The sequence below is a fragment of the Geotrypetes seraphini genome, chromosome 15 (assembly GCF_902459505.1).
Source record: "Geotrypetes seraphini chromosome 15, aGeoSer1.1, whole genome shotgun sequence".
In the NCBI taxonomy this organism is placed as follows: Eukaryota; Metazoa; Chordata; class Amphibia; order Gymnophiona; family Dermophiidae; genus Geotrypetes; species Geotrypetes seraphini.
In genome coordinates, this window is record NC_047098.1 from 3438571 (window position 1) to 3455924 (window position 17354).

The 17354-nt window shown below is 42.4% G+C and overlaps 1 protein-coding gene across 7 annotated transcripts in view; it reads right to left on the reverse strand.

Moving 5' to 3' along the window:
* Window positions 1–17354, reverse strand: part of EIF4G3 (eukaryotic translation initiation factor 4 gamma 3) — a 298034-nt gene that overhangs the window by 221036 nt on the left and 59644 nt on the right. For 5 of the 7 annotated variants that reach the window (XM_033921697.1, XM_033921695.1, XM_033921696.1 and 2 more), the window contains exon 3: window positions 1366–1497. The exons of the other annotated variants lie outside the window; for them this stretch is intronic. In XM_033921697.1, coding sequence (XP_033777588.1) covers window positions 1366–1497 — 132 coding nt within the window. The remainder of the gene's footprint in view (window positions 1–1365; window positions 1498–17354) is intronic. 7 annotated transcript variants of the gene reach the window in all.

The following is a 17354-nucleotide window of genomic DNA, read 5'->3' on the forward strand; positions in this document are numbered from 1 at the left end:
TTGTTGAAATTATTTTAGTTTGGCGGAAGAAATTCCTCAAATTTTGACAGTTGTTTATGTGAAGAATTAAAATTAATGGACACACAGAATTGGTGGCCATAATTCTATTGATAAACATAGATGATTGGAAAATGTCCTCGATTCGCTGCCTGTAGGAGCAGAAGCTGTGATCATTTGAGGGCAGATTGCACAACTAATGAACGATACTGAAGTTGAGTTCTGTCAAAGCCTAGTTTCTTTCATGACCCTATGCAAAAGGTACCTTAATGCATTTGTTTGGTTGTGCCTCAAAGTCAAGAAGTTCAAAAAGTTCAAAGTAAGGAAGTAGAACCTTGTCTCTGTAAGGAGTCCGATGCCTAACACTCTAAATGCTTTGTTGATGCAATTGGTGCTGATGTAGATGCTTGAGTCAGAGGAGGCTGGGTGTTGGGTTCCAAATCTCCCACCATGCTGTGCTTTCAGTGACCTCTTTTGCATGCGGAGACAGAGGTCACAATCAATGTCCCAATATTCAGGACCCAGACACTTGGCATACCAATTATGTAGGTCAGAGCCTGAAATGATCCTATTATACTGAGAACATTTCTTAAATTCATTTGGTACCCCCTTTGATATGGAAGGGGAAACGGCTGATACCAAGTTAAAAGGCTCAATGGCCCAGGGAGATCGAGTAATTAGGATGCCGAAAACGGTTGATGACCTGAGAGTTCCTCAGGCTCGGAGTTGCCCGAAGGTCAAAAAGAATGAAAAATTGACCAAAATGAACCAAAGTCAGGTTAAATACCGCAACACAATAAAAACAACAAATTATGAGGAAAACACTGAAAAATAAGTACGGAAAGGCACAAAAAAAGGGCAAAGGTTTGAAGCGCTGAAGAGAAAACTGAAGACACAGCTTCTCATCTCTGCAGAAAACAAAGAACTCATGGTCCTGAAAGTCAACGTTACATACGTGGCATGGACATTTTCTAAAGATTTAAAGGGACAGTGCACTTGGTAGTGTCCATACCAAGTTCCATGGATGATGTCACCCACATGTGACCTCAGAGAACTGATTTATCACAAATCTGAAGTCCACACATATCTCCCCCTTCCCCTCTCAAAACATCCTCAAATTTTATATAGAATAAGCATAAATGCCAAGCATTATTACCTCATAAGCATACCGAATTCTATCCTCCAAAGGGTGTGGTGTTCTGCCAATCATAGCTATACTTTCAGTGGCAGACAATTATTCTGAAACGTCGCACCATTATTAAAAGTGTACCACCTCATGCATCAATTTTTCTGGAAGGGGATAGGATAACATGGTTTTCCCAAATTCCCACTCTGCAGACTCTGCATGCTAGTAGCTCTGGCTCTTACCTGTGAAAGTCCTGGAGATGAAGCATGCCCTGGTGGTGTTGCAGCTAGATTTGGATGCCCCTTGTTTATTTCATGTGCCGAGTACGGAGAAGGGGCTGGAGCACCCGGCTGTCTTGCTACCTGTGCTGTAACCTGCCAGAAAACAGATAGCAATGCAGATCAGCAATTTAACTTCTCTCAACGGACAAAATCTTCAGTGCAATTCTCCAGAAGCTAATATGGGTGAAAAAGGGGAAATGGAATGTGAAAACAAGCTCTTCACTCCTTGAATCCAAGAGTGTATTAATTAAAGTTAAAATGTTCTTGTCTGCTCATCATAAATGTGACTTGACTCACATTATCTGGTGGGTAGGAAGAGCTACTCGTAAAATGTCCACACATCTCTTTGCCAGAAAATTCACCAGGCATTTGCAGTCAGGATAAGGACATCATTAACAGACATAAGGAAAGCAAACAACATTGGCAACACAATGGAAGATTTCCATTATCCCATTGACTGGATAAATATATATCCCATTACTGGGGTAAGCTAGAGAGGAAACCAACAAGAATAACCACTTTGGATCCAGTTCTCAATGGAATGCAGGATCTGGTGCAAGGAAGAGGAATTTGTACAGAGCACTTGGTAAAAGTGATAAAGAAATTTAACATAATTCCTTAAGAACAAAGTAAAACCTTCAGGTCAATCCAGTCTGCCCAACAGGATTGCCACAGTTGAATCAGATACTACTACTACTATTAATTATTTCTATAATGCTACCAGACATATGTAGGTACGCACTCTGCACAGGTGCCAATTTTGGGGCAGATCATAGAAGTCTGCCTGGCTACAGGCCTACTTCCCAACTAATGGAGTTGTTGTTAAAGTCCACTACAGTCTTGATCCCGATAATAAATTTAAAAAAAGATAACTGATAAAAGCAAAGCAAAATCTTGCCTTATCAATTTATTGGATTTATTTTATGAAAGTATAAACAAATACAGACAAAGTGTACTTGGCTTTTCAGAAGGCCTTTGTTAAAGCCCTTTAAGCTCCTTGGGAAATTAATAAGGCATTTTCTTAAGGACTCTTACTATAAAACAAAATAAGCATAAGACCAATGGCCCATGTAGCCCGTTTCCACAGTGGCCAGTCCAGGTCACAAGTTCAAGCTTATTACATTTGATATACCGCCTAATAAAAATCCTAGGGCGGTTTACATAATAAAACTTTTTTACAAAAGTACAAATACAGGGGGGTACTTACACAGACTCAAAAAATTAAAAACCCAATAAAAGATACCACTAGACACGAAAAGGAAAACAGAAAAAGGATACATCATATTAAAAACAAAGGAAATGGGAAAGACGAGAGAAGGAAGAGAAAAAAAAAAGAGAAAAAAAAGGAAAAGGCCTGTTGAGATTAATTCTAGGGCTGATGTAGTGTTTTAGGTTTCAAAAGCATCTTTGAATAAGAGAGTTTAAGGCCTGATTTAAACCTAGAGACACAGCACTCTTGTCTGAGGTTTATAGGGAGGGAATTCCACAATATAGGTGCTACAACAGAAAAGATAGTACACAATACCTCCTTTTGGCACATGGAGGGAATAGTAAGAAGATATTGTTGAGTAGATCGAGGCATCCTTGAGGTAGTATAAGGTGTCAAAAATCTGTAATAAAGGCTGGAGAATGATCGGATTGTACCTTGAATGGCGATGAATAATATTTTAAATGTGATCTCGTGCCCTATGGCAGCCAGTATGCGGCTTTTAAGAATGGCGTAACATGATCATAATTTTTGGCTTTGTAGATGATTTTAATTAACCACTGTATTCCGTATGATTTGGAGCCTACGGATTTCTTTTTGTGTGATACCCTGGTAGAGTGAGTTGCAGTAAACTAAATGTGAGATTATTAGTGAATGAATAAGAATAGTAAAGGATTTAGTGTCTAAAAGAGAATATAAGGAATGGATCATTTTAAGTTTGAAGAAACACTTGCAAACGACTGAGCTAATGTGCTTGTTAAAGAAAAGCTTATCATCGAAGATGACACTCAAAAGCTTTAGGGTTGAACTGAATTTAATTGGGGTTGATCCGCTACAGGTTAGAATCTTCAAAGATTTGTTATTTCTTGTTGGAAATAAGAGGGCTTTAGTCTTATTAATATTTAGGGAAAGCATGTTTTCTATAAGCCAATCACAGATTACGTCAAGTTTTCGATTGATTTCATGAAGCTCACTAGGTGTTCTGTGTTTGGATAGGGTAAAGAAGTTGAATATCATCAGCATATGTGAAGACAGTAAACCCAATTGAGCTATTGTTAATAGCAGAGCCAGGAAAAGATTAAACAGCATGGGCGAAAGCACAGAACCCTGGGGAACTCCAAAATTCTGAACATATGGATCTGATGTCGAGTCAAAAGATTGATCCGATAAATGCGTTTGGAGAAGTAAGATTTGAACCAATCCAGTACTGTGCCAGAAATTCCCAATGATTGAAGTCTCATTAATAGCAGAGAATGATCAATCGTGTCAAACGCTGCTGCTAAGTCTAGAGATATCAGAAGTACTGATTTCCTTTGATCTAGAAAGTATCAGATAGAGGTGACAAGGCCTAGCAGAGATAATTTGGGTAAATGATGTGGCCTAAAGCCTGTTTGGTTTGGGTGCAATGCGTTTGTTCTAGGACAGGAGACTGATGGTTAAATGCTATTTTTTCCGTTAGATGGACCCAAAATGGGATATTAGCAATTGGGCAGTAGTTTGAACAGTCGTCGGTCATAAGTATTGGTCTTATAGTGGCTGTCTTCCAAATTTTATTAAGAGTACCGATGGAGAGGCTGTTAGTGATCATGCTGTGAATGAAAGAGTTGAATATGGAAAAATTGCGTTTTAAAACTGATGGTGGCAGAAAGTCAGAGGGATTACCTGCCATAGTCAAGGTTTGCAGAGTTTGCTGAAGTTCTAATAAGAACGGTATAGAAAAGTTTGAGAATGAGCTCAGAGGAACATGTGTCACCCTTTCCGGTGAGCTGGGGGGAGTAGTTGTCGGAGAAGGAACCAGAGACATATATACTTGGAAAATTTTGTTTTGGAAAGTCCGCTAGAACTTGAGTTGGAGGAGTAGGTGCATTAACCGATTTCTTATTACCTTGGTTTGTAAGAAATTTCACTATTGCGTAGATTGCCGAGGAGTTGTTGGCAGTGATAGTCCTTTTTCCATAATTCGAGGGTCATTTCATAAATAATGCAGACTATTTTTTTTTTTAATTTATGTGTTTTGTTTTTCAAGCATTTCTTTACAATCCTTCAATATAGTATTCTTGCTTTGCAATGACCAAGTCCCAACTTCCGGGAAGCTTCATTATTCCATCCAAGACACCGTTTTTGTTCAATTGCCGAATGGCTCGGGTAACAGCGGAAGAAAGCTCTTCCAGAGATGCAAAACGATGTCCATGCATAGGTTGTTTCAACTTTGGATAAAGGTCGAAGTCTGGTGGACTGTCTGGACTGTAGGGAGCATGAGGTAACACCTTCCAGCAGTATTGCGTAGTTTTTCAATGATGACATTCCCTATGTGCAGGCGAGCTTTGTCATGAAGAATGAATGGCCCAACCAAGAGAAACTGAGGTCAGGTTTTGTGCATTTTTCATGGAACTTTGTCTGTGATGATGATGCTTTCATGACAATAAGCAAAAATCATCATTTGTTTGACTTTTGATTGAGCTCTTCAAAACTTTTTTGGTCGTGGGGAAGATGGAGCTCTCCACTCGGACTGTGGTTTCAGCTCTGGCTCAAAGTCTCTGACCCACATTTCACCCAATAGCAACAATGCAATTCAATGCCTGACCTTCAACGTCAACTCTTTGTTTCAGCATGGTTGCATTGTCCAGGCATCTCTGCTGTTCAACAGTCAAGAAGTGGGGGACCTAACACACAGAAATTATTCTCTTTTTTAAATCATTTGTCAGAATTTGGTATGCTGATGTCGGTGGAATCCCTGTGGTTTCAGAAAGTTCCTCCTCGCAAGTCGCACGACGATCTTGTTCAAGAGCATCAGCCACGAGTTTCACACATTGTTCATCAGTTGTTGATTTTGACCTTCCTGGTCTTGCATCATCATCTATGCTCAGATGACCACTCCGAAAACGAGTTGCCTGTGAAACTGTACTATGATCCACTATTAACTTACCACAAACCTCACGTAACGCATTGTGGATTTCTGTCAGATTTTTGCCATACAGAGTTTCAATCTTAATCTACGACCTCTGATCGTCAACAGACATAGTACCCAAGACACCTGCAGTCTCCATTTCCCATACTTGTCACAGCCACACTATGTACACTACAGTCAGAGCTCCTAAGCACACATCCTGCTGCTTCAAGCACTGAAGTGAAAGTGAAACAATGTTTACTGCAATTGCATCATCCACTCCCCAATGTTGCCAACTTGTGCATTATTTATGAAATGACCCTCATATTTCTTTTTCCCTTCTTGCAACACAATTTTATAGGCCAAAGCTTTATCTTTGTAGTGGTTAAGTAGCATTGGAATACGATGACAAGTACATGGCAGAATACCAAACAGTAGCAACATTCCATGCTACCAATCTCAGGGACAGCACTGGCTTCCACCTTGTCTACTTCAATAACATTTTTCTTTCAGGAACTTGTCCAAACTTTTTTTTTTAACCCAGCTATGGTAACTGCTGAAACCAAAGACAGACTATGTGGCCCCACCCCCATAGAAAAGGAGTTCCTAAGGGCCACCCCACCCCCCTCAGCAAAAATCTAGCCTGCCCAACTTCCCCAAGCCTACCTTAACAAGCCCTGGAGGTCTAGTGCTGCTGATCAGCACAATGAAAATTGCCACTGAGGTTGCCTCAGGAAGTCTCAGTGGCATCAGGCAGGAACATGGGTGCTTTGTCCCTGCCCCAGAAGAGGCCACTAGACCACCAAAGATTAAGGTAAAGCTCAGGGAGGGAGGCAGCCTGAGGAACCAAGTCTCTGCTGGGAGGAGGTGGGCAATTCCAGCTGGAAACATTTTTTGTTTTGGCCAAAACCAAGTGATGCGTTTCAGCTACGGATTCTTTTTCAGTCGAAGCCAAAACTACCGGTTTCAGTTGGCCTCTACTGCAGCAGCTGATATTTGATCATGGGATACTATTGTATGGCCTTCCTGCAACCTCTCAGAGCACTGCAGTTGATCTAAAACAGTGGTCTCAAACTTAAACCCTTTGCAGGGCCACATTTTGGATTTGTAGGTCCTTGGAGGACTTCAGAAAAAATAGTTAATGTCTTATTAAAGAAATGACAATTTTGCTCTCTTTATACTTTATAAATCTTTCCTTTTGGCTAAGTCTTAATAATAATATTGTAATTTATAGCTAAAGAGATATATGATCAAGAAACTGTTTTATATTACTTTTGTGATTATAATAAACATACAGAGGGCCTCAAAATAGTACCTGGCGGGCCGCATGTGGCCCCAGGGCCGCAAGTTTGAGACCACTGATCTAAAATATAACCAAATTGATAACCCATTGTGATCCTAAGGAGAAATTTACATTGGTTAACATTACAAGCATTGCCTTACTGGGACAGCCGAAAATCCATCAACCCATTTCCAACAATGGCCAATCCAAGTCACAAATACCTAGCAAGATCTCAAAAGATTAAAACAGATTTTATGCTGCTTACCCCAAGTTCGAAACTGAATTTAAACTTAATGTCGGTTCACTGAAGCAGTACCAAAACGTGGCACGTCGGAACCAGTGAATTTTAAAGCTAAGTCTCATAAATTTCAGCACATCTTTAAGTCATCAATAGGAGATGCATACTTTATAGCTCTAGCAGCTTGTGAAAGTATAATGAATGACCACTAGTAATAATTTAAACTCATATTGAACACTGCAATGATTGGGTGGTAAGGCGGTGGTATCTGCCTTCATGTGTCTGAGCAGAGCTCGATTAGGTGTTCACATAAATTAAATTTTGGTTAATTCATTTTGACCTTACAGAGTGACTTTTTTCAAAATTTGCATTTGTCATTTCTAGTCACTCAACAGCCAAGAATAATTGAGTCCATTGCCCCTCAAGTGTTTTTTATCTTAGGATTAAGCAGTGTATTTTCCCAAGTCCATCTTAATAATAGCTTATGGACCTCTCTTTTAAGAAATTATCTAAACCTTTTTTAAACCCTGCTTTTGCCACATTCTCTGGCAATGAATTCCAGAGTTTAATTACACATTGAGTGAAGACATTTTTTCCAGTTTGTTTTAAATTTCTTTATGTTTTGCCTTCTTTCTGTTCTTACTCTATTTAATTTTGGTTTTTTTCATTGGAAACTGCTTAGACTTGCCTTCTTGTTTTAGACTTGCGCTATATTAAATAAATTGAACTTGAACTTCTTAGCAGCTTCACTGCATGCTTCCTAGTTCACAAGCGATTCGCATCTTCCTGTTCCACTCCACTTGTTATTTTATAGACCTCTAACATATCACCCCTGAGCTATCTCTTCTCCAGGCTGCTTAAGCCTTTCCTCATATGCAAGTTGTCCCATCCCCATTATTAATTTTGTCACACTTCTCTGCACCTTTTCTAATTCCACTATATCTATTTTTTTTTTTTAGATACAATGACCAGAATTGCACACAGTATTCGAGGTACAGTTGCAGAATGGAGTGATAGCATGGAAAAATTATGTTCTTACCTGTTAATTTTCTTTCCTTTAGACGCAGCAGATGAATCCAGAGACCAATGGGATAGCACACATCTACCAGCAGGCAGAGATAGAGAAACTAATTAACAGGTGGTCCTATTGGCTGGCACTCCTCCTGTATCTCCAGTATAGCTCCTTGCCCAAGCATCCCTAACCATCAATAGGCATAGCATGTAAAAAACTTCTTTCCCATAACAAATCTCAAAAGGCAATAATACAGAAGACAACCATCAATAATAACAAACTTCAAAAGTTGGAAAAGAAAAAAAAAAACGACAGACAATATCCAGAAAGGGTGAGGCTCTGGATTCATCTGCTGCGGATGAATTCATCTGGATTCATCTGCAAGGAAAGAAAATTAATAGGTAAGAAACATAATTTTCCTTCCCTAGCAACAGCAGCAGATGAATCCAGAGACCAATGGGATGTAGCAAAGCAATCCTCAATCTGGGTGGGAAGCAAATGCCGCCTCCGCAACAACCGAAGCACTAAACGCATCTACCGCATGCGCCCCCACATCCAACCAGTAATGCTGAGAGAAAGCACTCTCGGAAGACCAAGTAGCCGCGAGACAAAACTCCTCCAAGGAAAAAACCTCTGGACCGAGTCCAAGAAGTAGCCATCACTCTGGCGGAATGGTCATGAAGTTCTTTCGCCAACCGCTTAACTGCCATCAAGCAAGCGTAAAGAATGTTCTCCTGGACCCATCGAGCGATGGAAGCTTTGGACGCCGCCATACGTTTGAGGCATCCCTTGAAGAATAAAAAAAGGTGATCTAAACAACTAAAAGTCGTTAGAAACTTAGCTTGTGGAGAACGCTACGCACTTTCAAAAAAATGTAGAATAAAAGCACGTCTCCCCATTTTTCCTCCCAGGAAGAAGGAAGGAAAAGTGAGAGTGTCATAAAAGAAAGGATGACACCTCCTTAGAAAGAAATTGTGGTACCGTCCAAACGGAAACCCCAGATTTTGCAAATCAGAAATAGGAATCCCCGCCAAACAAGGCCTGCAACTCAGAAAACCGCCGAGCTGAAGCCATGGCCACAAGAAACCCCGTGTTCAATGGCACAGCCCTTTAGAGTCTCAAAAGACAAGGATGAAATGAAGCCTTCGGTAAACTGTGAAGTACTGTAAGACTGTACTCCAGACAGGGCTTTCTAAGAGGTGTACGAATATACCGTACTCCGTTTAGGAACTGAACTACATGAAGCTGAGAAGTAAGCAAAGAGCAATATACCTAGCCCTTGTAACAAGCTAAGAATGGCACTTGAAGCTGAAGGGAATTGAACGCTAAGCCCTTGGCAATACACTTGTGCCAAAAAAGAACTCTGGAAGGGTGCAAATGTTGAGAAGTACCCAAGAAAGGAAAAACCTCCAAAAGGAAGCAGAAGCCACAGGTGAAGACGTCTGTATCACTTGGATAAGAGAAGAAACAACCTGCTTTGCATAACACTAACACGTCAGCCATGACTTTTCAAATGCTAGGTCGCAATACCAAAGTAGTACGAATATCCATGTTGATCGGACCCTAGGTGAGCAAATCCGGAGATACCAGGAACTCAACAGTCCGGCTGTCGAAAGACTCATCAGATCCGCATAGCAAGGATGGCGCAGCCAATCCACAGATTCTACAAATACTGTGCCCTGAAAGCGAGCTTGAGATGGCAAATACAAGCCATCATCAGCCAGGGGAAAACACTGAAAAAAGAGAAACCAGAGACGAGAAAGAAGCCACACTGCTACCCCCTCTGACTCCCACTCCCTGTGCCCGCCGAAGAAGCTAGGAAGCTTAGAATTTTGAGACGAGGCCATGAGGTCTGGTTCCAGGACATCTCACTTCCATACAAAGAGCTGGAATGCCTGAGCCAAAATTCTCAATATCCAGAATGTAGAAGATTTCACTATTACTAACATTTACACTTTGTAGAGCGTACACAGCGCTGTACATTGTAACATACAATAAATGGGCTGATTTTAAGGCCAAATGGGATAGACACGTGGGATCTATTCACAGAGAAAGGTAGGGGAGGGTCATTGGGATGGGCAGACTAGATGGGCCGTGGCCCTTATCTGCCATCTATTTCTATGTTTCTATGTTCAGATTTCGCGGAGAAAGTCTATCCAAACTCTTTTCCTGACCCATAAAATGATCTGCCAACAGAAGAGGAAGATGAGGATCCACCTATTGAAGTAGAACCACAACTTTACCCGCCAACTGAGTACATCACCTACTGCCAGGCTGTAGAGAAATACCCCCATCATAATACTGACTGAAAAGGCTTTCAGCGTCATTCCGGAAGAATGGTCTGAAGCTCCAGAAACGGTAGCCTGACCATGCTCCAGAGTAGAAGAATGAACAAGTACTGAGTCGCCTCTTAAGACCAGACTCCTGGAGCTGAGGATGGAAGGCACCAAGCCCCTCAACCCGACAGCCCGGGATGTTTGGTGGCCATGAGCTAGTCCAGAAAAAACCGAGGCATGCCTTTGAAAAGAGAATCTCGCTGAGCCACCAAATCAGACAGAACGATGCTTGAGGAGCTTACCAAATAATTGGAGCCCTGAGATACCGGGAATCACTGGAATAAAAGCGACTGCTGTAGCGTTATAATGGGAAAGCAAGCCGAAGTTCCCAGTGGAGTCAGAAACATGGATCCTAGAACCTGTACAAAATCCCATACTCTTGGACATGGTGACCGAAGAAGAATGCAAACCTGAGACTGTGACCCATCGCCCTAGTCTCTGGGAAGAAACACATTTCTCTCCTATATGAATAAAAACATCTCCCCGGAGATGTACAGGAGAAAAGAGCGCTGTGCAAATTCAAAGATTCATGTCCAAAGAACTGAGGAAAAGAAGCCACCCTTTTCATGTCAGTCAAATGGCCCGACTGGAAGACATCCGAATCAAGCAGTCAGTCAAGAAGAAATTAGGTGAATCGCCTGGTAGTGCCAAAACAGTACCACTGCACACATTTTCTAAAATGTCTGTGAAGCCTTGGGTAGGCGAAATGGCATGTGCCAAAACCAAACGTGCTGCTCCAAGAGAGGCAAGCAAACCTAGTGCCGATTCGGAGTCCATAGTGAAAATGTAAATATTCTCCCAGTTTTTCTGCAGAAATGTGTAACCCTGAGAAACTAATTCAGCAGAATGGGATCCAGCCTGCCCAATGCCCCCATCTTGGGCACCATGCAGTAAATGGAACACCGGCTACCAACACGCCTTCAGACCCAGCTTCAGCACTGAGTCCCTCCTAGTTTCCCTAATTTCAAAGGTTCAACAACTACATTTTCGTAACAAATTCGCTGTTCTTTTACAATTCGATCTCTGCAGCTTTCGATGTCGTCCACCACGACATACTACTTTATCAACTTTCTGAGATAGGAATTGACTCCACCGTCCTAAAGTGGTTCTCAAACTTCCTTCACTCTCGCTCCTACACTGTCAACACAAATGGCACCATGTCCGTACCTTGGACACCATCTTGCAGTGTCCCTCACGGATCACCCCTATCCTCTATTCTCTTTAACATCTACATGTCCTCCCTGAAGCTCCTCCAACTTTCCCCCCTTGAAACAATCTACACATATGCTGATAACATCCTTGTCCTCCTTGAAACAGACCAGAACCTCACCAATCTCCATGAGAACATTACATCTTGCATAATGAAACTCCACTCCTGGTCCCTCTCGGTACAGATGAAACTAAATGAATCAAAAACAAAATTACTCTGGCTCGGCCCAAAGTTAGAACACCTGCCCACCATCTTCGCACTACCCACAGGCGCTGCTCTGCACCTTGAGTTCTCAAGCAAGGTCCTTGACATCACTATTGATTCTTCTCTCTCCCTCAACGACCACCTCAACTCCTTGGAAAAATCATGCTTTTTCAGCCTCCACATGCTGAGGAAAGTAAGATCCTACTTTCGCCAAAAACATTTCGCCATCCTCATCCAATCCATCATCCTCTCCAAACTTGACTACTGCAATGTCATTTACTTATGCTTAACAAAAAAAAGTCTTCAAAGACTCCAGCTTATCCAGAATACTGCAGCCAAGTTGATCTTTGCAAAACGCAAATCTGACCATGTCTCCCCACTCCTGTCCAATCTTCACTGGCTCCCAGTGATTTCCAGAATCCATTTCAAATGCTCCTGCCTGGCTTTTAAGATCATTCACGGCATCCTTCCTCCCCTAATCCCACTATCCTTTAACTCCTCGAGTCCTGACTCCACCAGACCCGCCCAAAGATATAAACTATCCTTCCCCTCTCTACGCGGTATTCTCTATGCAGGTAAACTGGGAAAATCTCTTCTCTTCAAAATCACAGGTCTCTGGAACGACTTTACTATCCCGTTGCGGAACCTGGGCTCTCTCTAACTATTCCGCAAGCAACTGAAAACTTGGCTCTTCTCTAACATTTAATTCTATTTTCCCCCTTACTCTTCCATTCTATATATAAGCTCATGTAAACCTTTTCCTTTCTCTTCTTATATTTTAAGTTCTTGTAAACCGTGCTGAGCTCCACTTCCGTGGAGAGGATGCGGTATATAAACTTAAGGTTTAGTTTAGTCCCTTAGTTCCTGAAGAACTACAAGAACTGCCCTGAGGACCAGTAACATTTAAAAGGGAAACAAAACATAGAGACTCCAAGAACGAACCGGAAACCTGAGGAGGATGCAAAGTTGCAAGCATCCTGAAAAATGTTCACAGACCCCTGATCTGACATTATAGCGTCTTCTCCCTCATGAGAAAGCCTGAAGAGTCATTGGAAGAAGTCAAGATTCCCTCAGAATGAAGTGCAGAAGGTCAGCAAACAGCAGGATGAGAAATGTAGGATCTGTAAGAAGAAAGAAATTCTCCTAGGAAAAATCAAGTTTCGCAATGTAAAGAGCAGTATACTGGAACCATGAAAACAGTACTAACTCCATGCAACGTGAGCGAAATACACATGTCCTTTAAAGTGAATACGTACTAGACGCAATCAAGATGCTGCATCTACCGCCCCTTGGAAAACAACAGCATCCTAACAGGTGTTAGACAAAGCTCACATCGCTAATGAGAGCTTCAGGGATGAGGCTAACAGCCACATAGCGCACGCTCCTCCGCGGGTTTGACAGAATAGTTGGGGGGTCCGTATAGCACAGGGGTGTCCAACCTGCGGCCCCGTGAAGTATTTTGTGCAGCCCTGACCTAAGAACTACTCTACCCACACCCACAACCAATACTCTTCAATACCTTGAACCCCATGATCAGGTTCCCAGAGCAGACATGAATTGGGATCACTTCGAATTCCCAAACTCGCACCAGTTCCTAAGTTTATTCAACAACTACTCCAAATCTAACTGCCTTCTCGATGAATGCTCCCCTAAAATCATGACAGTTGCCCCCCCTAACTTCAAAATTGAACTATTCACGTGGTTAACAACTTCCCTTACAAACGGAACCTTAAACAAGGATATGGGACACATACTAATTACTCCGATACCCAAAGATCAAAAAACCTCAACAACACTAACAACCAATTACAGACCTATAGCAAGCATTCCCCTTTTCACAAAGCTACAGGAAGAATTGGTCAACCTTCAACTAACAGACTATCTAGACAAATTTAACACCCTCAGTGAACACCAATCAGGCTTCAGGAAAGGATACAGCACAGAAACAGTCATAGCTTCCATACTAAACCACCTATATGATCTTTTCAGCAAAGGCAAAAGCGCATTGATTCTGCAACTTGACCTCAGCAGTGCGTTAGACCTAGTAGACCACGAAATCATGCTACTATGCATTGACGCAATAGGAATCTCAGGAAAGGTAATGAAATGGTTCCAAGAATTCCTAACAAACAGATCCTACCGAGTAACCAGCAACAGAAATTACTCCAACCCATGGAAAAACCCATCAGGGGTGCCCCAAGGCTCCCCTCTATCACCCACATTATTCAACATCTACCTCGCATCCTTAGGTCACCTACTACAAAAATTAAACTTAAAACACTATATATACGCAGACGACATATCCATCCTAATCCCCTTAAATGACATCACAAATGAAACTATAGAAAACCTCTCACACACAATGATAGAAATTGAAAAATGGACCACCAGCTTCAAACTAAAACTAAACACAGAGAAAACAAAAGTCTTTCTGGCAAGCCCCAACAACAAAATAACGAAAACATCGTTAAAAATAAACGGCCATGAATATCCAATCGCCAAAACCATAAAAATACTGGGCATCACTCTAGATACTCACTTAACCATGACTGACCACACAAACCTACTGGTGAAGAAATGCTTTTATATAATGTGGAAGCTAAGAACTATTAAAAAATACTTTTGACACAACATCATTCAGATTACTGGCGCAGTCGCTGATCCTATCTACCCTAGATTACTGCAACATCGCCTACCTGGGCATCCCAAATAAAACAGTACAAAAATTAAGATTAGTGTAAAACACTACAGTTCGCTTGATCTTCGGACTGAGAAAAAAAGACCACATTAGCCCCTACTACAAGAAATTACACTGGCTACCTGTGGAGGCGCGAATACTGTTCAAATTTGCTTGTATCTGCTTCAAGCAAGTCTGGGGCCTAGCACCTTCCTACCTGCAAACACACTTCACTCTGCACAACCCCACACGTACAACCAAAAACAAAAACATCTTTGCATACCCAAAGATCACAGGCTGCAAATACAAATCCTTCCTAGAAAGAACCTTCATGTTCCAAGCAAACAGACAGCAATCCTGGCTGGGAATCCACATAAATAAAGCCAGGCAAACCTACAACACACTCCGAAAATCAATTAAAACTGTTCTATTTGACAAATTCCTTGCTTAATGAGATCACCTTATAACTCCATTGTATTATGTAACATCTTTCTTCTCTCATGTATTCTTTCACCATGTTTCTCCAATTCATGATGTAACTTCCTTCTTCTTGCATTTTGTAATTCGCTGATTGTCCAGCCTTCTTTCTATGTGAACCGCCTAGAAGTCAGTTTGACTATGGCGGTATAGAAAAATAAAGTTATTATTATTAATCGAGGGCGATGCAGTGTTTCCCTCTGCTACTCCCGGGTGTTTACCGTCTTGCCGGCTCCCTCCTCTGTCTTGCTGCATTGTTTGTGCATTGTTCGGCCCCAGAAACATTTTTTTTGGCCAATGCGGCCCAGGGAAGCCAAAAGGTTGGACACCCCTGGTCTAGCATGTGCCATGAGAAGATGGCGACAGGAGAAACCAGTGTGATAAGCAGGGAAATCTGAAGTCCAGGCCCTCTCAGAAATAGAGAAAGAGAGTCCTGGCCGCAGGAAGATGCGAAGTGTCATTATGCCCATAGAGACAGCCCGAACTTGGAAACTGTTAGTACTACCTTTAGGCATATATATCCTATGCCACTACTAGACAAATGCAGCACAGCAAAGAGGCCCAAATAAGAAGGACAGTTACCAACAGACAAAGGCTCAATCTGCAGGGACCCCAAGAGAGATCCGTGTGAAATACAGGGCACTATCTTACTGCTGATCTCACTGTGCCATGAGTTGCCGTACGTTGACCCAGTCCGGAGACAAACCGAGACTGGATGACCTAGCACAGGTCAGAGTCTCTCTGGTAATCCCTTTGAGTGCTAACCCCAGAGTCCGATTAAACTAGCAGCTTCCTTTAAGTGAATACAGCAGGAACACAGACATAGACATATAAATCTGCCCAAGTTTGTCCCAAAGCTGGTGAAACACGTACAACTTGTCTGAACCGGAAAGGAGAGAAGCCGCGGCATACCCTGAGCAAAGTCAGCTGTAAATAAACTACCGGAATACTGCAGCTCTCCTGCCATCGCCGGAGACCCAAGCACACGCCTGATTCTCGCTGATACATGGCCGCTGCATCAACGCTCCTAGAAACATAGTCGGATTCAAGCCCCGCAAAATTTACCCTGCCGCAGCCTACATAGAAAGAAAATCAGACTCTGTGAATAACCAGAAGAATGGTGTGGTGCTTCCCACAGCGCTGGAAAAAACATGTCCCATCTCATGCGCGCTGCTATAAACCGGCACATGTACAATCAGCTGCACATGGCCGCAACAAACACCAACGAAAGAGAGCCTCGGAATAAACAGGACTACTACTGCTGCACTGAAACCCAACAAGGAGAACAAATGCGAGCATGAAATCGCACCACTACTGCCGCGCTGTAACCAACAAGGAAACCAAGCGCGTGCATGCAAAGGGCAGGAAAGTCCCGGCTCCCCCAACGGATTTCTAGTCATAAAATTTAGCCTCAATAAAATATCCATTCCTTAAACGTACGTTGACTGAACCCACAGTACTAAACTCCCAAACAGAACCTGAAGTTCAAACAGTAAAAAAACACATACATACTCACAAGCTTGTTGTTAGGGCCGGTTGAAGCCAGTAAGAGCTGGTTGTGCAGCACTAACAGGGCAGAATGTAGCAACTGTGGTCTCCCTTTTTTTTTTAAACAGAAAAGGGAAAGAAGAAAAAATCGGGACCCAGTCAGACCCTCTAGCAATGGAGGGAGGGTGAGGCAGGGACCTGGGGGGGCCCAGGTGTAACCCCTAAAGCTGGCACTGTTCAGCCGGACACCCCTGTCTCACTGAAGAGAAAATCTCAACAGGAGAAACAGAATGGCAGTCTCAATGAAGAGAAACCTCACCAGGAGAAAATAAAGTTCCAGTCACAGCCAGAATTCAGGAGCTATTTGAATAGCGACCATCACCTGCTGGGAGATAGAGCATTCTGGAGATACAGGAGGAGTGCCAGCCAATAGGACCACCTGTTAATCAGTTTCTCTATCTCCACCTGCTGGTAGATGTGTGCTATCCCATTGGTCTCTGGATTCATCTGCTGCTGTTGCTAAGGAATATAGCATTCTCATTTTTGTTTTCCATTTCTTTCTTAATTCCTAACATCCTATTTGCTTTCATAGCCACTGCTGCACTGAGCAGAGAATTTCATCAACGATGGCCCTTGGATCCTTTTCTTGGGCAGTGATGCCTAATGTGGAACTCTGCATACTGTATTTTTTGCACTATAAGACGCACCTAGGTTTAGAGGAGAAAACATTCTGAACCAAATTGTGTACTAATATATTTAATAAAATATACCAGGCTCTGCACTCAGCCCCCTTCATTCTCTGCCAGGCTCTGCACCCTGTCCCCCCCTCCATATCCTGTGAGAATTGACGGCAGCCATTAAGGGAGTGGCGTGGGGCCAGGCTGGAGCCCTGAAAGCTCGCTCCTACCTTGTGCGCTGGCTGCAAGATATGA